Consider the following 24563-nt stretch of genomic DNA (forward strand, 5'->3'; position numbering starts at 1 on the left):
TGGCAACGGGCGCGTGTGCGCTAGGACCAAACTAAAATCAAATGACGTTGAGGCGCGCGCGCACGCCGCAAAATACGCGCTCGATTTTTTTGTGTAGAGTGCTGTGTATAGCTCAGTGACAGCGCTCTGTCAGCTGTGCATTAACTAATGGCGGACGCTAAGGGGAATTTTCCCGGATTCTGGGGCCCGACCACCTCCTTAGTCGACTGGTGCGAGAGTAACTATGAGACTACGTATTACATTGCCGAATTCTGTAAGTATTAATCGATCAGTGAGTGTATGCATGTCGTCATATACCAGAGGTACGGGTTTGTCATTTAGTACGAGCGATGAGATCGTGGTCCGAACGCGCGGGGGATGACTCGATCACCTGATGTAAAGCCCGGATCTGTCGGGCCCGGCGATGGAGCCAGGTTAGGCTGCCTCCTAGCAAAGCCATACAGTCCGGCCTGGATATAAATATAGATATATGCAGTTATCAGGCCGGAATTATTATTTTGACATTTGTACATTGTGCTAATTTGTCTTTTATGTGTACACACACACGCACACGCACACAAACAAGTGTCATTGATCTACCGATATCTTAGTCACGTGCTGGTGCGTAACAACCACCGGAATCAAAATAATTCACTTAAGATCATATATCAAATGGGGTTCGGTTTGTGATTGTTGCCGGTTCCGAAACAAAATCCGATCTGAGTCCTCTTAGGAGCACTTTTTAAACATTGACCTGTAATCAGCAATCATGCTATGTCGCCAAGCAAAGACTCGAACGGATAACTAGTATGCCTACCTGCATTCTAAGACTTGGTTAGGCTAAATATATTTCCGGTGCAATAACAATTAGGCTAACTGTCCACAGTGATTACGAAAACGTCAGACGAATCTGTTTTGAATGTAGCTTCGCCCGAGACGATACGTGAAAAGTGACAAAAGACAAGACTATGTCGACTAACTTGTCTTCTCGTTTGACCCTGTTTTTTTCACACAAAACGGGTTGCAACTTATGGAGTTGACATCGTACTTTTGCTACAGACAATCGGATCAATGCTTCAAGCCTTGTGTGTAACACCACACTATAGCGTGTAATGTTTTTTGGAGCAGCCTTTGACCCCTTTTGAAGTACAATCGTGGCTGGCACTATTTTGTTTGATCGTAAAAGAAATTGTTGTGATCCTGAGGCCCGGTTTCTCGATAGTGACTACCTTTCCATTTTCAATGACTTCACCGATTCAATTATGATTAGTTGTAATGTAACAGGAGCCCTGCATAAACTGTAAAACCCGTTTCCATATTGCTATTAATCGATTAAATGTGAATTAATGACGAAATATCGAGAGGAGTGGAAACACGGGATTTATTGCGACAGTCGGATCCTTTCGTGGAACTCTTGGCCTGTAACAAGTGAATTCGTAATAAACGGGTTTCGTCTAGACATTGACTCTTTTTAGAGTCCATGGTCTAGACATGGACTCATGGATTGAGTCATAGTTTTACATCTTTTATGACATAACAAAATTATTGGTAGACTTACCACTGATATGGCGGTTACATAATAATTTGCAAATTTCGTATGATAATTCGAATTTTGTTCATGTATATATAGGTCCATCGCTTGGATATAAAGATATTGCCAATTTAGAAAATAATAGACAACATGGAACTATATTTTTTATCGTTTTTAGGGAACACAATCAGCAATCTATTCTACATACTACCCTCACTTATTGCCATTTCGTTAGCAATAAGGGACAAATTAGAAACAAGATTTCTAGCCTGTTATTTGACGATGTTGCGTAAGTATATGTTTTACCCAATTATTTGAGCTATTTCCATCAATCGAACGATTCATCGCAGGGGCGGATCCAGGGGGCTTATGAGACTTGTACAAGTCCGTCAAATTTTTTTGCCCTTTTACATTTTGTCAACAAATATAATTGGTGCATTACAGTCCAGTATCGCCCCTAAGATCGTCTTTATGGACATCAAAGTGTCCTTCTGGGATGTGACATGTCCTTCAAAATCGGACCCGCGATCCGGCCCTGCATCAACAGTATATTTATATATAAATTAACCATATATAGTTATGGCTGAATATTTTTCATTCCAAATTCAGTGGTTGGAATAGGTTCGTGGATGTTCCATATGACTTTGAGATATTCCTCACAGGTATGTACGTGCTTCGCACTTTTTAAAATTCTTAGTGCGGTCTTGTAAATTATATCATCGTAAAAGGCTTGTCTCTTCTGCAACTGTACGGATGTGCCTCTCTTGCTCCATAAATTGGCCATTTTACATCTCGGGTGCATACTGGAAATGTATTTTCATTTTTACAGCTTGCTGATGAAATTCCCATGTTGGTTTTGGTCAGCATTTTCATCTATGCGATGTAAGTATACCCCCGACGAATATATACATACAAATTAGTGCATATTATTCATAAAAACGACCATCTGTTAGTTTTAATTCGCTTGCATTCTCATCTTTGTATTTAACACACCGACTGTTGATGAGTGTTGACGGAACTAAACCGTCGACTGAATATGTACGTTTTCTCTGAATCTATAGTTCCCATTGCCTTTTAGATCTAGGCCCACTGTTAATGCTGTCATTGGAACTGAACTAAAATAGCACTGCAATATAGATACATAATGATGTATGATTGTATGATAGGCGTACAGTTTATGTAACAGCTTGTAAATGCTAGTCGATAAACATGGTTTACTGCGTTTCAAACCATCCACAGACATCATTTGTTTCGCTATCAGAACTGTCTGCGTCGGTGATTAAGTCAGTTCAAAAGTTCGCTTCAATAATCTTTCCATTCTTTATTATGGCCACATGAAGAATTATTTCAAATCAATTACAATAAAATAGTCCTTAATAATGTTTCGATTGGGACCAATGAAAAACATAGCATTATAACGAACTTGGCATTTGAAAGACTAGTATTCTAGTTCGATTGTGCAAATTTGTTCTCTGGAAAGTGTTGGCGTTGAGCAGTGGTAATAAAAAGGATGGCAGCTAGTAAATGCTAATATAACTGTTTGATGGGCTCCACATTTACGATTGAAATTTAACCATCATTTTCAAGGGCGACAACATCATCATCTCGTAAAGAAGTTAATCTGGTCGTTTTACTGGGCCTTCTACTATCGGTGTCGGCCTCGGCCATTGTAAGTATTCTACATCAATTACATGCTTAGAAATTATATTGGCAACAATATGAATTCAAGAATAGCAGCTCGAATACAGCTCAAATATATCACAACTTAAAAAATGGTTCCTCCCACGGGTTGGGTATGTGACAGTTTGAATTTTTTGAAATGTGTTACTAATTATAAGTTCATTAATTCTAAAAATGTATCGCGTCGCTTGGTAAGATATATAATGTATTATTTGATATATAAGTTAGAAATAGTTGATCTTTAACCTTTTTCGAATTCATTTACATACATTAACACATTTAACAAAATGCAGTTGAATCCTTAAAAGCGCCAAAAAGCATTGCATTTTAGGAAAATTCGGTAAAGCATACTTTCTCTCATTTCAGGTTTATATGATTATAAGGGAGCCGTTGATTTTTCAAATAACGTTTGGTGTTCTGGCTATGTTGCTCATTGTTATGGGTCGAATTCTTTTCAAGTAAGTATGCGAAAAATTTATGTCAGATTACAAGAGTAAGGTAAGTGTTGCTGAAAGGTTGTTGAATTTCAACCATGCTACAAGAGAGCTTTGATCATTCTTTAACCAGTTTAAAACGCTACTGTTTATATTTTACTTTGACAATATTCGCAAATTGCTAAAAGGCAGAAGAGACTCACGTACAGAATTCTTCATTCGTCAGTAATTTTTTCGTTTCTTATTTTATAGCCAAAAACATATGCAGAACATCGACAAAACCCTGTTTTACAAAGCTTTTATTTTGATGCTGGTCGCATTTTGTTTGTGGATTATAGACACTGCTGCTTGTAGTAAATTGAGGTAATTATACACACGCACCAAGATTATTTACCTTTCAAAAACTACAATCTCCGATCCACTTACGGCATCATATACGCATTTGATTTTGTAAGCGGCTGCCATCTGGCTGTACCCGCCATGGCTGGCGAACTTCGTAGAATCTTCCATTGTCACAGTATCATTGTCGATTGTTGATTATATCCTTTTTTTTAATTCAGGACACTCCGTACTCACATATTCCCGGCGGTCAGACCGATCACTCAGCTCCACACGTGCTGGCACATTCTGAGCTCATACGCTGGATTTACGACAATAGCATTTTTGTAAGTTTTTACCGATTATTTACGTCGAATCAATGTTTGTAGTTCATTTGATCGTTACAAAAAAGTGTCTCCAGTGACATCAGGTAAAGTGTGGAAGAATGTTGGAAGTATCCGTACCCCTAACAATGGGATGGGGGTCCATGCAGCTGGTTGATACCTGTATTCATTCTGAGTTATTTGCTGTATTGAGCTGAACTTAATACCGTTACCGAGGTATAAACCAAAACTACATCTCATTTCAGAGTATACGCTAGGGCTAGTCACCTTGGAAATAAACACCATATTTTAGTAAGTATAGTTATCTGCTTTCGCATATCAGTCTGGAAGGACTATAGTCATTATTGAGTTAACACTAGAGTTAGGGTCTATGTAACTTACGAGGTCAGTTGCTGAATATTTGGTTAACTTTAACCAGTTGTGAGCTCAACGACTGAACATCCCTAACGAGTCGCTAAATTGTCTTGTTCAAACAAACGTTTAGAGAAACCGTTAGCTAACGACTCTTGCGCAACCAGCTCATCTTCGTATATTCTGACGATTTTAGATACAGCTGAGGAGAGAATATCACAATGATAATAAAAAGTCCGAAAATGAAACTTCGAGATAGTAGTTTATTCAACGTTCCGACTATATCCTAATAGTCATCTTCAGGAATAATGAGATACTACAGAAATTATGAGATATATATACAATCCAGGGACAAAGAGACTAATTCAAGTAATCAGAGATGATACAAACTAAAGGAAAATTAACGTAGAAACAGTTACACGCTAAAATAGATTAAAGGGAAGCAAACTAAGGGGTGATTATAAACAACAATAGTGAAGATGACTATTAGGATATAGTCGAAACGTTGAATAAACTACTATCTCGAAGTTTCATTTTCGGACTTTTTATTATCATTGTGGGATTCTCTCCTCATCGCGTCAACACGGATATTGTGTTTTACCTATCGTGATTAGATACAGCTACTCTTCTTATTTTCAGTCAATAATGGGATTCCCATTTGTCAGATGCCAACAGAACAGTAACGTGCAGAATTACTGATGATAAATGAATGTTTAAAGAATTTTGTTTTCTATGTTGTAACCATAACACAATTTTATTTCGTCTAATACACGTTTTATTTGTAACAATACATTTGTGTGCTGAGTTGTTTTCAAAGAATTTCTTAAATCATTCTGAATGAATTTTCCTGCAAATTGTCATCACCCAAAATTGAACGGAGCACGAATTTTCTTTCATCGAGTTATGATAATTACAATCATAAAGGTAGGATTTTCTTCTGAGGAAACCTCACGCGGCGTAACACATGAAGGATGAGACAGATCGTTCACAAATATCTTGATTTATAGATACACTGTACTGTACAAACAGGACATTTTCCACAGTCAAAAACGAAAAGGAAAACTCGTTTTTCATTAAGCGAACGTCTAGATGATTACATATTATATAGTATACCTTCAGTAATCGTAATCTATCGACTAGTTGCAAGTGATAATCGAAAACGACTTCATCCTAATTGTAGCTATCGTCTTGGAACTAGGCATAACGACACTCAATCGGGTCGTTCAGTATTTTCGGTCTAATTATTGTTTTAACTTTATTTTGTGACATTCGGTTATAATTTAAAAATAGTCGATATACTACGAGAAATGATCGGTATGTTCACTGCAAGTGTATTTATTTCTTAAGGTTTCTTGCATTCTGCCGCTGGCGGACATGTCAATGTCGCCGATATCACTGACGGCACTTCTTTCTCGACTTTCTTCCAATCGGATACTTCGTAGTAGTTGGCGCTCGAGGGTTGAGTCGCCACCTTTTTCAATTGTTCCCTGAATTCGGCCAGCTTTTCCCCGATTCCCATGGCGAAGATGCGAGCCTCTTTTTTCATCTTGTCTGCTTCCGCAAACAATGACTCTACGGCCTTCTTTTTGACATCGGCACTGTCCCCTTTGAATATCTGACCATCAGCGATCATTACTACCGTATTGGGGACGTCTGAACGACCTTTCGGAAGCATCTGCAGTAAAGAAATGCCGCATTAAAGTGGATGTTAAGTCCAAAATGAGTCCCGGGCCTATGTTAACAATTCAAAACAATCTCAAGATTCTTTAGGCCATTTTAAACTTTAACAACTGGTATTTACCTTCTCCCGGACGTTTTTCAGGGCAGTGTCGGTATGTGTTTGACCGTGATGCACGTTTGCTTCACCTATTTTCTTGACGACATCGTCCACGGTTTTCTTGTCTTTCAGGTCAATCATCTGCTGAACTATTTTCTGTTCCGCTGCGCCCGAATACATATAAACTCCGACCTGGACACAAGAAAAACAAAGTAGTTTACGAGACGAGCCATACAGTAGTTTTGATACTAATGATGAATCAAGACGCAATTACTTAATTTGGCAAAAGAGTTAGATCTGACAACTTTAGAACTTGGTGCCATCCGCAGACCAAAGGATGTACGCCTTAGATTTATGATTTTTGAAGTAACTGAGAATAAGAAGATTATTATCTAAAGTAGCAGTTGTTGATCGTAATCTGGCCCCAATTCCTGCTCTTACTCGCGAGATGATATGAAACGCGTCGAAGGCAGGGTTTGGCTTATAAGAATCCCTTAGTCTAGACATCGCAAAATCAAATAAATTTGGAGAAATACTTATTCCCCAAAATGACGTCATGAAAATGCGCGGTCCGTCGTGCTGTGGTCTCAAGTATGCCGAAAATAAGTAATTAGCCACAGGGCCCGGTTTTATAGACCGGTATTACCTTTAACCCGGGGGCTTACTCAATTGAAAATGAATTAATTCATCCCCCGGGTTAAAGGTTATAGTTCAGCCAGCCCAGGTGACTTACTCTGTAAATCGGTTTATCTGATGACCCCGTTGGAAGGGCCAGTGTTTTGACGATCTCCTGTGCAGCCTTCTTCACGACTGCGACTCGCTCCCCTTCTTTCATACTGCCGCTTTGATCTAACATTAGAACAATATCAGTGGGCGACTTGCATACTGGAATTATAGAAATACAACGTGTACGAATCTAATAAAACTACATTTTTAATCAATTATGATAATAATAGTAATAATCTGTAAATTTGTACAGCGCCTGTTTCATCATCCTCCCCCGGCAGGGATTCGAACCTGATGGCATCCAGATTGCCACGGCACGAAACCCTGCCATAATCGACCGTGTGCGCAGATACATGCGCAGTTCAGATGATGTGATTTTTAGCCAATCAGAAATCCCGTTTTATTTTAGCCCGGGTTTTCCCATTTATAGTTCTTCCTTGAAATTTGCCTCAACGATTATACAACGAGCAATCTGATTGGTGCCGCCAGTTTTCGTTCGGAAAGCTGCGCATGTACCTGCGCACCGGTCTACTGATGCAGGGGTTCGTGCCGTGGCTGAGTGTAGCGATGCCATCAGGTTCGAGTCCCTGCAGAGGGAGGATGCTGTTTCATTAAGAAAAGGTTCACCAGCGTTTTTGTTTGGTAGTTCAACTGCATCAGTTTCAGACTATGTTCAAATCGTCAATTTTCCAAATGTGTGAGTCCAGAGTTTCACTTAGATGAGACAATAGATTGGAAGCAAAGTCGTCGAATATGTATTTAGACGGTATTGATGAGAGGACAGTGAGAACATTGTCAGAACTTGATCTGAGTGGACGGGCGCTGCGTACACAGGGAACTATCAAATCATATCATATCAATGAATGAATTACCTAACTGAATTAAGACTGATAGTGATACACTATTGTATCAATCATGAAAGTAACCACAATTCAAATCTTTATCTTTATTTCTAAGTTGATATTCAATTTTTTGCTTTTCCGGCGTCTGCCAGAAATAAGTATTGCAGGTAAGGCATAAATATTTATGAACGAAATTTTTTCTCGCATTCAATAATTCGCAATGTTGCTAGAAACTCTTGATTTCGAATAAAGTTTGATCGTTAAATTTCAGAAGAATGCATTTTTCATTGAAATATAAAAAATCATAACTGGGAAAACACTGCGCTTGACGCGGCCCTCTGCTCAAAAATTCTGCATCCGCCCCTGGGGACGTATATTTATGTTTATCCTTACCCGGTTTAGTGGAGTCTGCCGACTGAGTCTGCGAACTGAAACCTAGTATCAACACGGTACCCAGTACCAAACACAACCATTTTTGGTCAGCCATATTTATCTGAAGAACGAAACGGATTTATTAACTCCTGAAAGTATTTTCATTGGTTTGAAACCTAGCAATCTTTCCTCCCAACTGTAGGCCTACCCCGCAAACGAAATCATTATCATTATTACTCGTTTATTTCGGAGGCATAGTAACATTAAACAGTAGAAAAATAAACACATAAAAACAGAAAGACAGTATATCACAGAAAAAGAAAACCACAGAGCAAAATCACCCTGAACATCAGTCCGCAAATAATCAACACAACTTTTATGAGACAAATATGAGACAATGATATTTTCTCGGTAAATGTGATGTCTACAGAAAATACAAAAAATTGATTCACTCACGAATGATGGCAAATAAGTATAGAATGAAGGGTAACGCATTATAATGACGAATTTACTCAGACTGATGCGAAACGAAGTAATAATCATAGATGAACTTATCAAATTGTTATTGTGATACATCAGGGAAAAACTCAAACGTAAAAAGCTGGAAAGAAATTATTTTCAAAACTCACTAATTTCAAAACACTTGCTTACCACACGAAGTATGGAGTTGAGATGTTGTCGGTATCGTCGCCAAAAACCAAGTGATCATTCGACTTACATTAATTGGTGTTCCGATCGCGATATTTTTGCCAGATGTTTAACTTGTAATCGAATATCGGTTTCAATTGCAAACAAACCAATTAAAACATCCTTAAAGTACGTACGAGTTACGTGTACGAAAAAAAGACATTTGAACTGTATCGAGAAGGTCGAATTGAATCAGCATTTTCCCGGTCATATTCGTTCAAAAATACTTTCCAGGTCGCCAGTCCCGTTATTGAAACCTTCAGGAAAGCGTTGACTTTTCAGGTTTTTCAGGTTTTTCATCGAGGAGGGACGATTTTGTTTTCGTTTGTTAACACAATAATAAAACCTTAAAAAGTAACCAATTAACGGATTTCGCGAGAACTTCCGTTGAAAGTATCGATAATAACGAGCACGCAGATGGATTTCATCGAATCGAGTGTTTTACACTTTAATGAGCGTATTCGCAATTGATATGAAACGTCGATCACCAAACCGAACTAAGGAGGATGTGAGTTGTCAACACGCTCCTGGTAAAAATGCTTGTGGCCAAATCAACTAAATTCAAGAACCTTTTTAATGTATTTAAAATCCTTACGACCGAGGCATACGGAGTATAAAAATAAAGTCTAATAGGTTAACAATGATGATAGACAAATCATGAAAATTTGAAAATGCACAATTCAGTTATCTTCAACATGCCAGAGTTCAAGAAGGTCGACATTGAAACCTTAACAGTAATATTTGGTTGGCTCAAGAACCCAATTTGCTGCCAAAACACTGTTTAGTAAAAGAAAAAGTTCGCGGAAATACTGTCAGAATGCACCTACGTACGTTAATCGTGAATCGCAGGGTTTAGGGTCTGGAGGGTCCAAAGGGTTAGCACACTGTCTTTCTCACATTTAAGATTTCTGTAATTTCTCCACGTTCTTCAGAAGTCATTAGAGCAAATATTTGCTCAAAGTGACATTGATTGTCCTCACGATACGATATGAGGGGCCGATGATTTTTCCAATAATGTTTGGTGTTCTGGCTGTGTTGCTGATTGTAATCAACAGGGGGAATGTTTTTAAGAAAGTACATGTATAACGAAAAATGTATGTGTAAGTACAGGGGTAAGTGTTGCTGAAAGGTTGATAAATTTCAACCATATACTACAAGAGAGTTATGCAGAATCGCGTACTTTTGTTGGGTCAGCAATTTTCCGTTTTCTATTTTGTAGCCAAAAACATAAGCAGAGCATCGACAAAAAGTGTTTTAAAGAGGTTCGCGGGCATTCACTCATACCAGAACTGAGAAATCACTACATATGCATTACTGCTGAATGAAAACATTGTCAAAAATGTATTCTACAGTCTTTAACATGCCTTGAATATCTTGATGACACGAAGAACCAAGGCTGGCTGGTCCTGTGTCCATTTCTCACACAAAACCATATCCAATGTATTTTGTCAAACGAATTTACTCGTCACTGATTAAGACCTTGAGATAATATTTCAAAATAATGACCAAATTCTTGACCCCCAGCACCGGTAAGTCCGAACCCCAATAAAATGAAAAAGAACGACAAGAAGACAAACCGACACCCGCCTGAACAGTTTTCATTTCATTTTCTATTGAGCAAGAACTAATTTTCAGCCTTAATTTCATTTTACCGGGTCTCTAAGCCTTAGATTTTTGCACCTAGTCGGATGTCGGTTTCAGATGCCATAGATGAGTACAACCTAATAACGCCAATGAATACCCGCCTTATTTTCAGTCAACAATGGGATTCCCATTCGTCAGATGCCAACAGAACAGTAACGTGCAGAAATAATACATTTTTGCCAGATTTTTTACTTGTTCGAATTTTAGATGTATTCGAATATCGGTTTTATCCAATAACTACCACCAGTAAATGCAAACAAACCGATTATGATAACACGCTCAAAATACGTGCGAGTTACGTGTAACGATATAAAGACAATGAATCTTAGTGGTCGAGTTGTCATCGGCATCTTCCGAGTCGTATTCATTCAAAAATACTTTCCCGATCGTCAGTCCGTTTCTTTTCATTGATGAGGGATACTTTTCGTTTGTTTAAAGAATAACAAAAAATTACAAACCAATTATCGATAAAAATGGTCTACGTAGACCTTGACCTCAAAAACGTACGCAGCTGGATTTCGTCGAATCGAATGTTTTACAAATGAGCGTTAAATTCCACTCATGAATTTCCAACGAGACAAATCCCACCAATGAATTTAGCCAAAGATGAAAAGTTCTTGAATAGAAGTGTATATATGGATATACTTGGAGCAACGTTTCGGCTAAAGACTAGTAGCCATGCTCCAAATATATTGTGTATGTATCATCTCGACTTATGTGTTGTCAACGTTCTCCTGGTAAAAATGCTTGCGGTCAAATCGTGCAAATTTGGTTATCTTAAAATGCACAATTGATAGTTTCCTTCAACTTACCAAAACATCAAGACGTTCCTCAAGAGACGACTGTAGTGAACTTATATAAATCTCAGCATAATTGACGAATAAAAAACCCACAGTAGATTTGAAGAAACAGTTTATTTCCTAGCAGTTTCGAGGTTAAAAATAAACCTCATCTTCAGAGGAACAAAAAATACAATATAGTATTTTTTGGTCCTCTGAAGATGAGGTTTAGTTTAACCTCGAAACTATTAGGAAATAAACTGTTTCTACAAATATACTGTGGGTTTTTATTCCCCAAGAGACCTTGTAGCAAGTAATGTAAGATGGGAGTCAAAATAAACCCACTCAACTGTCAGGGATAAATTCACTCAACTGTGGAACTAGACCCAGAGTCTAATGAAACCCACAAGACTCAGGAACTGGATTCACGAGTCAAATTAAACCCACACAACGGTGGAACTAGACCCAGGGTCCAATGAAACCCACAAAACTGTGGAACTGGATGCACAAGTCAAATTTAACCCACACAACGGTGGAACTGGATTCACGAGTCAAAATAAACCCTCTCAACTGTCAGGGACAAATCTAACACAAACCGCGGAAACTGGATCAAGAGTCGTTTGGCCCGTCACCACCACGAGTTTCTCAAGTATATAGTCGAATAATATTCTTATATCAGCAACGAGTTTTGTATATCCGAGTATATATTATATACTCGGATATACAAAACTCGTTGCTGATATAAGATAATATAAATCAATCGCTATATAAAAAAAGAAGTTGCAGTTCTTTCTGCGGTCAGCAATTCCTATGATTGACATCGCGTCGATAATTCGGTAACTAACAGACAAATTGACCGACTCGATTGAAATCGATCGAATAAAGATTGATGCGTTATACACACGATTGAAGACGGGCAGTCTACAGTCTGTGATATAGCGGCACAAGGGATATGCCTACGTATACTAGTGCGTATTCATCAATGCATTGCTAACATAGGGTAGAAAAATCGGTGCTCTTTATTAAGCCTGAATGAAAATGAAATCCATTGGAATAAATGCTTTCAATCTCAGTGTATGCTCTATGTCTGAAGAGGGGTAACGTTACTCCCGAAAACGTTTGCTACAATAAGTTTATTTTACTCTTTAAAAAATGATCTTTGTAATGTTTTTCTTATTACGGAATTTCAACTATTTGAACTGTACCTGCAAGATTCAGAAAAAAAATCATTCAAATAGTCTCTACTCTTGGTAGTTTGGTTCGGCTGTGTCAAGAGAAAGACCAACAATGAAGGACCGTGGACAGAAATTCATGATTCTCATTTTTCACGAAAATACAGAATTAAAGCATAACGTTTGGTGCTCCCTTATCAACCTTTCGTTCTTATTTTCTGAGTATTTCGGCGACTTGCTCATAGTATATCCTGCCAGATATTCTCATTCAATGAACACATGCAGCGTGTTTATTTCCCGTCCATAACTCAAATATTCATAAGAAAATATTTCCGAATGAAATCGGATTTGATTTTGTACCGTTGCGCCAATATTTTCGAGGGATGGAGAATCAATTTTTGTAACGCCCTTGTTTTTAGTTACGAGCGCAAGTCTGCGATCTTTACACCGACTCACACTGAGCGTGGCGCGCGCGTGACGGGAGAAAGACGTTCGTTTCGCTATCAGTGTACACCGCTGTTTCCACCCACTAATGAGTTACAGAGAATCTTGTGTTTCGCTCCAGTGGTTTCGGCTTCAAACTGCTCTGTGATAACTTGACATTAATTAGGCGAAGGATCTATCTTAGTATATCCGCGCGCGACAAAAGAGGATATATAATACTTCGCTACTTCGATGGGGAAAAGAGTCACACATTTTACTAGTTTTGATAGTCGTAACGTAATTGATATTCTATCATTTAGAATCCCTCCAGAGCCGAACACCTGCGGAAGATGGGTTTTAAGTTAAGAAAAACGCGTATCGCGTGGAGCTTGTTATGGTATATGACATTTTGATGTTCGAGGAATCCGTTTATTAAGCCTACAGCTCACAAGTCGAATATAGAAAACTCGGGCCTTTGATTTCGTGGTTTATAATTTATCAGATGAGATGGCGGTGCGAAGCTCGCGTGTGCTTCGCGTGCGTGGCGATCTTAAGAAATAGAATAATTGCTGATAATTACAGCACAGGAACTTGAATTCAAATCCGTCTCTCTATGCTCATACATTTACGTATACGAAATGTTAAATGAGCGGCGGTAATCCTGAAAATATTCAACGCATCTTTATCGCTGTTTAAAAGCGCTTCGTTTCAACTTCCATCCGAACTATGTCGACCACAAGTGGTCGTCTGGACTTCAAACCGGAAGTAACGACCGTTAACGAGAAAACGTCGCCGGGTTATATCAACTGGACTTTTAGCGATTTCGAGTTTGAGAAACAGCAATTAGCGGCCCCGGCGTTCGTGTCAATATTCGGGGTGTTTATCGCACTAGTACTGGTCGGGAATTGTACCGTTGTGATGTTGGTTATCGTCGAACGTAAACTACACAGACCAACCAATTACTACATAACGTCCTTATGCGTATCAGGTAAGTTTTAAAGACGGCTAATGTAAATCATGGACGCATAAACTACGAATAAACTCTAGTTTATACGTCCAATTGTGATTAAACTAACATATCGAATGTCGTGGGGAAGAAGTTTTTAGAACGGTCTGATTCGGGAAATCGAACGATTGATTGTGTGGATTTGAACGGATACACGCAGTCGCAGTCAAACACCGCTTCACCTAAGAGAATTCTAAGGCCTTGTCTAACTGTGCAATTGTCACTGAGCATACTCTCAAATATGATTCTTTTTAAAGCACTGAACTTGTAAGGGTTCTATTTCATTAAAATCTCGAATGTCTTTTCAATTTGTTGTAGCGTTTGGAAGTCGTTTCTTCGTGTAAATTTTGGCAACGCTGACCCCAAAAATAAGTCAAAAGTATAAGCAATTAGGGACATTTATTGTTAGGAAAATATAAACTTTTCTTGATAAAACATAACAAGGTAATATTTACAATATACACAACTATTGGAGGAATGTATGTACATGTACATTAAACGAATTAGAGTGAGTGATTTTAGTAACAACACCTTGCGACCCAAAACATATCATGTAAGTAAGGTCATCTGGTGGGACTCGGTGGGAGGATTACTGATTGTATCAGAAATACTCAGCGAAAATGTCAGGCATCGAAAAAAGGCATACCGATAGAGAAGAGATTGAGACACCAGCCTGTTGTTACCTGAATCAGAACCAGTAGTGAATGGGCATATTGAGCGCGTTAGTTGCAATTAGCCAGTTCGTTAATCACTTTTTCATTCGAAAGGCCTGCCGTCGTGCGAGCTATAAATCATCTAATTGATCGCCTAGGAAAACAACGTTTTCTTTTGGTAGGTTTTTGCCAGTAATTAATCACGGGCATAGTAAAAGTGCGCTTTATGTCTTCCTACTCGCCTCCCATTAAGGTCGTTCCTATCACACGCAAATGATTCAAGGAAAAAAGTGATTCATATTGGAAAAAGATAGATCACTTCTGCTGGGCTTCGCAGTTCACTTCTACTGGGATTCGAAACTAAAATTACTAATTTCATTGTTTCTCCGCCTTTCAATTCAATTGTTAATGGAATTCGAGCCTAAATCGTCTTTAATGATTGGCCGGTTGTTTTGATACCATTCACGGACGTATGCGTCCATGTTTTAATTAATTGTCATTCCATTGGGCCTCGAACCTACTGCTTCTTTCGCCAACGTATCGGGGAATCTTTTTCAGAAGTAAATGTTTTTCCCATTCCTGATTACATTTCCACACCGTTGGGATATACGAACCTAAAGGATTTACACTCTCTTGATATCCACCAGGAAACGGAATAAAGCCGAAATAGACCGATATCATTCCTCACGGACGGGGCCTTTTATTCGGGAAGAATAATTGCTATATTTTTCGCATTCACTGCAACATCCGGGATGTTGTAATACAAAAAAACGTCTTCTCTAGAACGGCTAAAAGCTTTTAATTAAGCTGGGATTTGATCAGAGCGCGACAAAAATGCACGATGCTTTCATCATCGTCAAGTTCGCTTTTTGTCCGAGCTGTTAGTAATTTATCTAATTAAATTAGACAAATTCGTATAAATCGAAATCGACAGGAACGCTCTTCAGCGTTTTTGCTACCAAAGCGTCTTCGGATAAGGTTCTCCAAGAGAACGCAAAAGTAATTTATTAATTGACAAAATGACGAAAGATTAATGAGAATCAGATAATCCTTTTATACCCAATTAATACGAACGAAAAGGGCCACTCGGTAAGGCTTACTCGGGAAATGTAGGATCCACTTGGTGCGCTAGTGTGAATGAAGTCAGTCTTCCATTTGATCGTACATGCAACGTTACTGTGGCGAGTGAGGGTCCGCTTGGGGCGACACGCGCATATCGTATTGTTAACTAATGTATTTATTTCAAAGTAATTATGATACTTGTATGACAATCTTTCATTGATTTTACAGTTGGTGTTTTACCTCAAAATATACATACATATCCTTTACATTTAAGTAACCCTAAGAAGCAATTTTTGTCCCTTAAACATCTGTCGAAGAAATTTTCCAATACGCTTTAAGAGATTGTTGGATGTTGTGTTCATCAAATCTATGAATTTATAAATGCTCGGATTGTGCCAATAGAATTGGGGAATAAAATTGCTTCTTGGGGTGTTATAGTGTCTTATTCTTTTCTATACTTTATTTCATTTACAATCATATATGTAAATACTCTTTTCCTTTGTCGCAATGGTCGAAATAGATAGATCTATTATTTTCTATTCTCAATAAGATACTAACCCGCTAACTACGTTGTATATGCATAAAACAGTCTTTGCTCTAATAGTTTTCATCACCTACACCAATGAACCTTGTTAAACCTCCGTATACTTTATTTACGAATCAGGAGAATAAAGCTAGATCATATTCTCGCACCGGATTATGCTATCAGATGAGAGACCTGATACGCTACTGCGAGTTGTCACCAGCAGCTTTGTTGGTAAGAGCATTAAATCTGTGAGGATTGCTTGGCGTCGTTTTTGACAGTATTAGAAATGGAAAGCCGGACGACAGGGTGGCGGTATTACGGCTAAAACGTTGTATATTTCGACATACCTCAAACGACCTTGACATGATATGACCTTGACCGTCTGTCGCGCATCAGTCATCGGAATTGATGTTGTTTTTTTTTTCTCAATCTCACTGTATGCTCTCCCAATTGATCGATAAAACCAATATCCATACATGGAATATTGATTTTATGTCGCGTCGGTTTTTAAAAGTAGCGGTTTTTTAGCTTTTATTCAAATCGATCAAATTTAAAAAAAAAACACCAATCGCGCAGTGCGTCCGTTTGATATTACGTGCTTTTATTATCGACTTCAAAGTAAGAGAACGGGTTTTCGAAATGAATATCGGCGACTAATGTCTGATTAAATGCATTGCAAACGCCTCAAATGCGAACATGGTGTTTCAAATAATATTTCATAAAGGCTTACCGTGCCTATATCAAAGTGTGCTTTTCCCTTGATCTTTGCATCATATTTCGATTTAAGGATTCAACTATTAGTCGCAAATTTAGAAAAAATTTAAGAGTACTTCATCAGTATATCAGCCGTATCAAAATATACGTACATCTACGTAGCTACAAAATTTTCTTTTTTAACACCCTCAACCCACTTAGCGCCACGCAGGGCATGTTAGTCGAAACTGGACAATGGGCCAGACCGAATATACCATATAATAATCTCATAAACTGTATTGTTTCTGTTTATTAGAGCACTAGAAACAAGCAGCGAGTTGCGTTTTAAAACGTCTTTTAAATTGATTTATGAAATTCGCGCGCACGTGAAAACTTGTAAGAGCGAAGCCAATATATTACTCGAGTTGATTAGATTGATACTCTGGAAATAGGACGCTGTTATTATATATGATAAGGTTTCTGTTATTCGTTGGTCAGATACTGTGTCGGATAATCTGTTACAGTCGTATGGAAACTAAAAATTATATCAATTTTTCTTTTGTATTTTCTCTTTTCTTCTTCTTTTTTTTCTCTTGTGAGGGACCCGTTTTCTATAAACTATTTCTTAGTGTTCTACAGACCCCTCCAAGTCTAATTTACTGTTTTTTGTATTGTTATATTGTACACTATGCTGTAGATTATATTTGAAAAATAAAGTGTTCATTTATTCATTCATTCATTCATTCATTCATTCATTCATTCATTCATCAAAACATTACTCGCAACGGTGTAGGGCTCAATTTGACGCGGGTTTGATACGGACCAAATCGTCTTCATGTGATCGCGGCTTTAATTATTAGACTCATTGAGCTCAAAATCAGCGCATTTCCTGTGTCCCTCGAGGTAAATTTTACCGGTAATGTAACTATTTATGAAGTGCCTTCCGTTTGGTAATTACTATTATCAAAAAACACGGCTTCGCGCTGATTTTACCGGGTATTGACTGTTCTGTAACGCGTGACGATTTCTTTAAATACATATATATATCCCCGGATAATGAAAAGAAAGTAAAGTGAAACTATGAATATGAAAGTCGACTCCTCCGCAGTCGTAAATTGCCAGGGGTGTGTGTGTTTACGGATAGCGTCGAATCGATTTTTATTAATCCTCGCCGTTTACTCAAATACAAGTTGCGCAGCGGTTGAAACAACATCATTTTCTGCGCGTCATCTTCCAACAAGTCGGTGTTCGATAATTTATTGGCAGACGATGAAATCGGTCCGACTTTCGCAATAATATTTCCGTTCGACTTCGCTCGAGTGGGCTGGAAGAGTCCAGATGGTAATAAAACAGAAAGGGAGGGGGCGAAACGAGCAAGGGCGAACTGAGAATACCGGTGCCCGGCGTACAATCATTATATTATTTTCTATATTTCCTATAAGCGATTGGCTAATGAACTCGACGTACTCGGGCGCCTTCATTGGCTTTGCATTTTTGTGAAAAAAAGACGGTCAATTTCGATTAAGTAAACACCGATACAGACAAAATGTGATTTTATCAACAGATCGACCCGAAAAAGGCGATCAACCGATAGCGACCCGTTTATGAACAAACTGTAACCAAAACGGTTATTTGGGAACAAAACTAGCCGGAAAAGGGCAGGGAACGAAAATATTCATTTTATGAACGCGATAAATCGAAACGCCGTGGGCGAACATTGACATTTTTACGAACAAAACTACCTCGAAAAATCAAAGATATCGACTGAAAATCTACGAGAGTTAGGCTAATGCATAGTGCATATACTGTATATGTGAGAGATGTCTGATTGCACACGTGACGGAAGAGACACGTCACACCGCCAAGCTTTACTTTCCGGATGATAACGGTCACGTAAACAGTGGTTTATTTGAACTAATTATCGCCGGTGACGAGAAGACGACGTAAGCTAAGCAGCAGGTTGATTTGATAATTAAGACAAGTACTCGTACTCTAGTTAAGGGTCTACGTATGTACCATATACAAACACGTTGTTTCGGGGCTGATGCGGTAGAAAGACAACTACCTCCATTACGTCACCTATTACACCATGCTGAGCGATTCCCTTCGATTCTATATTATTTCAGAAGACATCAGCCCCAACATATGAAAAACTGTGGCCAATTTTTGCCACACGATTAAAAATTCATGGTACTCAACTTTGAAGTTCGTTATTCCTAAAAATTCAAACATTTCAGGAACTATCGATTTGACATGTATAAAACTGGTATAATACTTCCGAAATTGTAAGTGGATATGTTGCTTTATTTTAGCGATAGAATTTTGATGGGCAATTATATTATCGGTGAAGTATCAATTCAGGCGCCTGAGGTTGAAGCCATTTTAACGAAAGTCTGTGTCGAAGTGTCGAAAGTCGTGTCTCGAGGAGCGATTTTGTTCCCAATAGTTCGAAGAAGGCAAAATCCATCTCCGCTAGAAAAGAGCGTTTAGGGCTTAGTCTCACATGGAGATGTTATTGACGCAGACAGCTCGCAATGTTCCATCCACTTCAAAGGCACTTTCCTGGTAATTGTAGTCTTTGTAAATTACGTTAAGAAAATTACTCATAATCAACTACACCAATGGGACAATTTTGTGTAGATATTCATGTCATAAAATAGTAGTATCAAACGATAAATACCCGTCGATTACCATACTAATACTGATACAAGGGATGTTACAAATACACAATGTGACTGTACTGCTACTGGAACCAAACAGTTACATCGATTTCCAAAGAAATAAAGAAACTGGAAAATAAACTCGATGACATTTCAGATTTATACAAATCGAATATTGACAATGCGTGACTGAAAGTTAATATAGTCATTTTTAGTTGCAACTTTACAACTAAGCGTATCATCTTAGGCACTTAAATTATCATCCCTCGAGCTTGCTTGTAAAAGGTCACATTTGCCAGATATAGTATCATTGAGATATGAACGTGTTCTGAAAATTGGTGAAAATGTTGGCAGCGATAAAATTTTGCGCATGCGGAAATGTTTAGATACGTTGAAAAATTCATATATTCATCTCCGGGATTTGAACCTTGGGTGGAGACTAGTGGGAGTCGAACATTGAATATAGCCGCAAGGCAGCGATCACGGGGTTATTGCAGCCCATAGGTCAGGTAAATATACATCGCGCAGCTTTCATTTCGGCTTTTATGTATGATGTTGAAATTACTTCGTCATCTTATCGAATATAGGACCAAATAATGTGCTAAGACAATTCTCTCTTAATTTCGTAAACCTCCAATTCTGAGTCAACTCCTCCGACTCAAAAGCTTTGTAGTCGAGGAGCCTAGATTAAGTCTATCGTTTGAAATACCACCGACTAGTCTACGACGATTTAACGATAGCGTTATCAAGGAATAACAATAAATATCTGCGAATGGTTTCCTCTGGTTCATTATAAGTTCAGTAAATGTATCTCGTTTTGTGTAAGGACGACTTACGCTTGCCATTTAATGGTTCTAGATATGCAGATACGTAAGCACATTCTGCCCGCTGGCTGAGTCTATGTTTGCTAATAGTTATAGATATGTTTATGGTTATAAGTTCAATCGATTCCAATGTTTGTTATTGCCTATTGATTAGAGCTCAGGGTATAACCAAATATATATCACGTACAACGGATACGCAGGTTAAATGCAACACTCTAGGATGAAACTCGGAAAAAGTTTGTTTTAATTTCCAGAATCTGTACGATTCAGCTAAGGAGCTTCAGATTTCAATCTTCACATTTTCCAGCGCCGGAGTTACAGAGAACAACAGGAACGCTAGATCTTCATCATGCACCCACTCGGCTTAGACTTTAATGACCTTTTAGATATTAATTTGCAGCGCTCATCGTGTGGGAAGCGGACGAACCATTACTTTTGATGTCAGCCCCGATTGTATAGGTTGCGCGTGACGGCGCATTAGGACGTCGCGGAAGTTGTCTTCCCGTTATTTTCTACAAACTTCGCTGTTGAGCAATTTGGAGAACTCGGAGTACACGAGAGTTCAGTTTCCGATATGCAGTAGACTACAAACACAGAGTGAACTAACAACGCGTACATATTAAGTATTATCGTGAGGATTAGCGTTAGGACGAGAGTGATCGATCACCTACAATCTAGACGTTAAAATGGTGGCCAACATTACGCGAAGCGGTCATTTCTAGGCCGCTTTAACCAGTCGCCAATATATTCAAGGAGTGTCCGAAATCCATTAGAAGTATTGAATAAATAGGAGAGAAATCCAATGGTGCACGCAATGATAATTGTTGTGCTGATAATGGCGGTTGCTAAGACTGCTGATTGAATGGGTATTTTTGCATCTTCATAATGTATCATTGCGTTGCATCGAAGGATCAGTTGACGATTTTCGGTCGATATTAAAGACCCGTTCATTCTCCCCAGACCAGATCCACGCTCAAGACTGTCCACAAATTATGGGTCACGTGTTTTGATATGATACGTGTTTAGATTTTATTAGAACCACTCATAATCAGTTTCGATAAGTTTTTCTTGTGTGGCGCCGATCTATGGTTTGTCGACGTCTTTATACTGAATTATATTCTTGGGGTAGTTCTAGTACGCGAATTTTCTTTTTCGAATAGTATATAGCGAAATACAGAGTCGTCGGAACGGGGGCGGCACTTTTTTGCTAAACAAACATTTTGTTATGCTTTTTCAAAAGCACGCTGTACCGCGTAGCAGCTCGTCGTTCTCTGTACTAGGTGGTTGGCTCACGACTTCTCGTGGTTTTGTGAATGAGACCGTGAAATGGCCCCAAAACGCATCTCCAGCGATTGAATTTTCAAATTTTTTTCCATAAGCCATTTTTCAAATAAGCCTCGCCACTGAAAATTCCCTTCCAACGGCTCTGAAATAGTATTCAGAATTCCCGCCACGTTCGCTCTTTTTCTTCGTGGACGAAATTCGTCAGGATACAGAGTATCTAATTTGCCTGAAAAAAATTCCCGCCTTAATGATCGCAATGACGAGGCCGGAACGACGATTGACGCTTTCCGGAAGTGTCTAAAATGCATACACGCTATACGATCTTCAGAGTCGTTTGTGTAGGTTTCTCTACCGCTCACTGTACGGAACTGTAACAGGCGATTTTATTTTCATCGTAAAACTTAAATCAACGGATGTAAAAAACCATTAGGTCGACTATTTTGTACAGGATGTCGTCGTCATTGTTCTCGGTATTAGACGATCCTTGATAAACGGTGCATATACGAAGTATGCAAACTAATTGACCAAACGACCAATGAGGTACCTGCACTCACCAGATGGCGCACCAATAGACTCTGGTTGAAAATGAGTTAATTTTTGAACTGGGATTTTCTTTGCTCCCGAATCCAAAAATATCTTATGTATCAAACGAGCCAACGAATCGATATTAGATTGGCTTTCCCACGTACTGTATGGTGAATATTCCACTTAAGATTGATTTACTAATGAGGAAAGTCTGTAGATGAAATGGAAATACTTAAACTGAGTAACCACAAGAGAATCTAGCGGTACTTTACACGGGGTCCTCGCTAGCCACAGATAGCGATGGTGGTGCCGTTTTGGATCAAATACGATGTACATATAATCTTATGTCATATTCAAATCACCCAAACCCAAGAATAGAATTAGATTCCATGCCAACTCCACTACCGGTCAAAATTTCAACACTCGGACCAAAACGACAAGTCAACACGATTCAACTCCATCAAATCTCCACCAGTCAACTCGCTAAACCGTTTACTAATCACAGTTTACTTAACTTTAGCTGTTTACAGTAAAGTGCTTTGGTTATAGTTTAAGCCTTGGAGTAATCAGAGTGATTACTCCACGTTTACATATATATGTTATACAGTAAAATGAATACTGGTAGTCTATTCCGACTGAATAATATTCCTTTTCTATCATAGTCTGTGGTTTTAAGGAAATTCGTTCGGGGAATATATCCATTTCCCAATTTTTAAAGCCGCTATCTGGTAACCAACTCGGTTATCATGAATTCCTCTTTGTTAAGTTCTATCACGTTATTCAATATTAGAGGGGTTGAACAAAGGAACCTGTACGCGGGTACTTTTACTTGTAGCTATAAATCGCCTCGTTCTTTTCCATTAAATACATGTTCGCTATAAATCACTAACAACGTCTTCAACGTATTTTACAGATATTCTGGTGGCTGTATTCGCGTTACCGATGGAAATCATGGCTCACTACGACGAACGTTTCATGACGTCACATCTGTGCAAGACGCTCCAGTTTTTCGTGCACGTGTCTCTAACTGCGAATATATACGGCGTCGTGGTGATCGCTGTCGATCGCTACCGCAGCATTTTACATCCATTTTCGACCTTCCAGTCGACGAAATACTGTCTGATTTGTATATCTTTCGTTTGGACTCTGTCTTCGGTGAGCGCGTGGCGAGGCGCTGCTATATACGACGTTAAGGTACACTTGTATAGGGATCGCAAAGGTGGCTGGACGGTCGTTCACGCATGCGGAATACCCAAATATTTCAACGCCTGGAATCGCGGACTGATAATCTACGATTTCCTGTCGACCTATGTCGTTCCGTTGTTCGTTTTGTTGGCGCTGTACGCGCGAATATTTCGACGAATTTACGACAAAAACGTGAATTTTCTTACCGAACAAAAACGCGTCCGAAACGCGCGCGTTGTTCGAATGTTGGTCGCCATTGTCGTTCTATTCGCCTGTTGTCAACTTCCGTTACACGTATGGAAGTTATACGTGCACCTTGGACCGGGTCCGTTCCTCGACTATCTGATCTGGTATGACGTGTTTGACGTCATTTCCTTTACGAACAGCTGGCTGAACGTGGCCGCTTACGTCGGTTTTAATGACAATTTCAAACGCGAATTCAGGGCGAGACTACCGTGCTCAAGGTCACCGCGCTCGCACATGTCGACGGTTTCGACTGTGAAGGCGAATGCGATCGTTCCAACTTCAGCTGCACTGCAGTCTCGTATAGAGGATCGCAGTATCCAGCAACAGCAGCAGCAGCAGCAGCAGCAGCAGCTGCCCCCGAGGTCACCTTCTAATAGAGCCCCGGAATCGTCAGATATACGTGTAGTTGGCAATGGATGTGTTTTGGATGATAGTCGACCGGGGACTGACCTATAATGCACTTTTTACTGTTAGTCCTTACGTTTCAAGGAAGTAAGAACAATTTCACTTGTTTTAAGTGTTTCCCGTATTCATTCTGTTAACTGGAATACCACCAATCACAGATCATTTTATCAGTTCATATAAATCAATTCAATTTTTCCAAGTTCTCTTCGGTCAATTGAAATAGGCTACTTCCAAGCACCAGTGTTCAATTTTTTTATCATTTGACTAACTGTTCCTTATGTATGATAGCATAGTGGCCCAATAATCTACATCGGTACAACGTGTCTGGTCGCTATAGTTTTTAACACTTGTTTATGTACGAAATTATGTTGTTTTGATATTATTTGTTATGTTATGTTTTCAATATTTCCACGGAGAAGTTTTCTCGTAAAGATA

The 24563-nt window shown here is 38.9% G+C and overlaps 3 protein-coding genes across 5 annotated transcripts; 2 read left to right on the forward strand and 1 right to left on the reverse strand.

Moving 5' to 3' along the window:
* LOC141911209 (alkaline ceramidase 3-like) lies at positions 1-5402 on the forward strand. Of its 3 annotated transcripts, none has more exons than XM_074802189.1 (10): positions 1-253; positions 1689-1799; positions 2120-2172; positions 2340-2392; positions 3098-3179; positions 3557-3648; positions 3877-3987; positions 4185-4289; positions 4532-4577; positions 5277-5402. In XM_074802189.1, the coding sequence occupies exons 1-10, from the start codon at positions 148-150 to the stop codon at positions 5334-5336; spliced, it is 819 nt and encodes a 272-aa protein (XP_074658290.1). In that variant the 5' UTR covers positions 1-147; the 3' UTR covers positions 5337-5402. The 3 variants fall into 3 exon arrangements, with proteins under 3 accessions (XP_074658290.1, XP_074658291.1, XP_074658292.1); XM_074802190.1 differs by lacking the exon at positions 1-253 and adding an exon at positions 328-413; XM_074802191.1 differs by lacking the exon at positions 1-253 and adding an exon at positions 1560-1599.
* Positions 5403-5979: 577 nt separating this feature from the next.
* Positions 5980-8469, reverse strand: LOC141910575 (von Willebrand factor A domain-containing protein 2-like). Its single transcript, XM_074801267.1, has 4 exons — positions 8376-8469; positions 7148-7299; positions 6439-6606; positions 5980-6312 (listed from the first exon to the last, which is right to left on the reverse strand). The coding sequence occupies exons 1-4, from the start codon at positions 8467-8469 to the stop codon at positions 5980-5982; spliced, it is 747 nt and encodes a 248-aa protein (XP_074657368.1).
* A 5316-nt stretch (positions 8470-13785) lies between these two features.
* LOC141910576 (allatostatin-A receptor-like) lies at positions 13786-24179 on the forward strand. Its single transcript, XM_074801268.1, has 4 exons — positions 13786-14047; positions 15653-15717; positions 22677-22821; positions 23206-24179. Exons 1-4 carry the CDS (start codon positions 13786-13788, stop codon positions 24177-24179), a joined length of 1446 nt encoding a protein of 481 aa, XP_074657369.1.
* The last annotated feature ends 384 nt before the right edge of the window (positions 24180-24563 follow it).

Source organism: Tubulanus polymorphus, chromosome 9, assembly GCF_964204645.1.
Source record: "Tubulanus polymorphus chromosome 9, tnTubPoly1.2, whole genome shotgun sequence".
Classification (NCBI taxonomy): Eukaryota; Metazoa; Nemertea; class Palaeonemertea; order Tubulaniformes; family Tubulanidae; genus Tubulanus; species Tubulanus polymorphus.

Bases quoted from the DNA above. Each gene is read 5' to 3' on its own strand.
- LOC141911209 (XM_074802189.1), top strand. From the start codon at position 148: ATGGCGGACGCTAAGGGGAATTTTCCCGGATTCTGGGGCCCGACCACC. The intron at 2,173-2,339 runs GTATGTACGTGC...TCATTTTTACAG, and splicing joins CTTTGAGATATTCCTCACAG to CTTGCTGATGAAATTCCCAT. The intron at 3,180-3,556 runs GTAAGTATTCTA...CTCTCATTTCAG, and splicing joins CGGTGTCGGCCTCGGCCATT to GTTTATATGATTATAAGGGA.
- LOC141910575 (XM_074801267.1), bottom strand. From the start codon at position 8,469: ATGGCTGACCAAAAATGGTTGTGTTTGGTACTGGGTACCGTGTTGATA. The intron at 7,300-8,375 runs GTAAGGATAAAC...CTATAATTCCAG, and splicing joins GGCAGACTCCACTAAACCGG to TATGCAAGTCGCCCACTGAT. The intron at 6,607-7,147 runs GTAAGTCACCTG...TCTTGTGTCCAG, and splicing joins CAGATAAACCGATTTACAGA to GTCGGAGTTTATATGTATTC.
- LOC141910576 (XM_074801268.1), top strand. From the start codon at position 13,786: ATGTCGACCACAAGTGGTCGTCTGGACTTCAAACCGGAAGTAACGACC. The intron at 14,048-15,652 runs GTAAGTTTTAAA...CGAAATCGACAG, and splicing joins AACGTCCTTATGCGTATCAG to GAACGCTCTTCAGCGTTTTT. The intron at 22,822-23,205 runs GTAAAGTGCTTT...CGTATTTTACAG, and splicing joins CTTAACTTTAGCTGTTTACA to ATATTCTGGTGGCTGTATTC.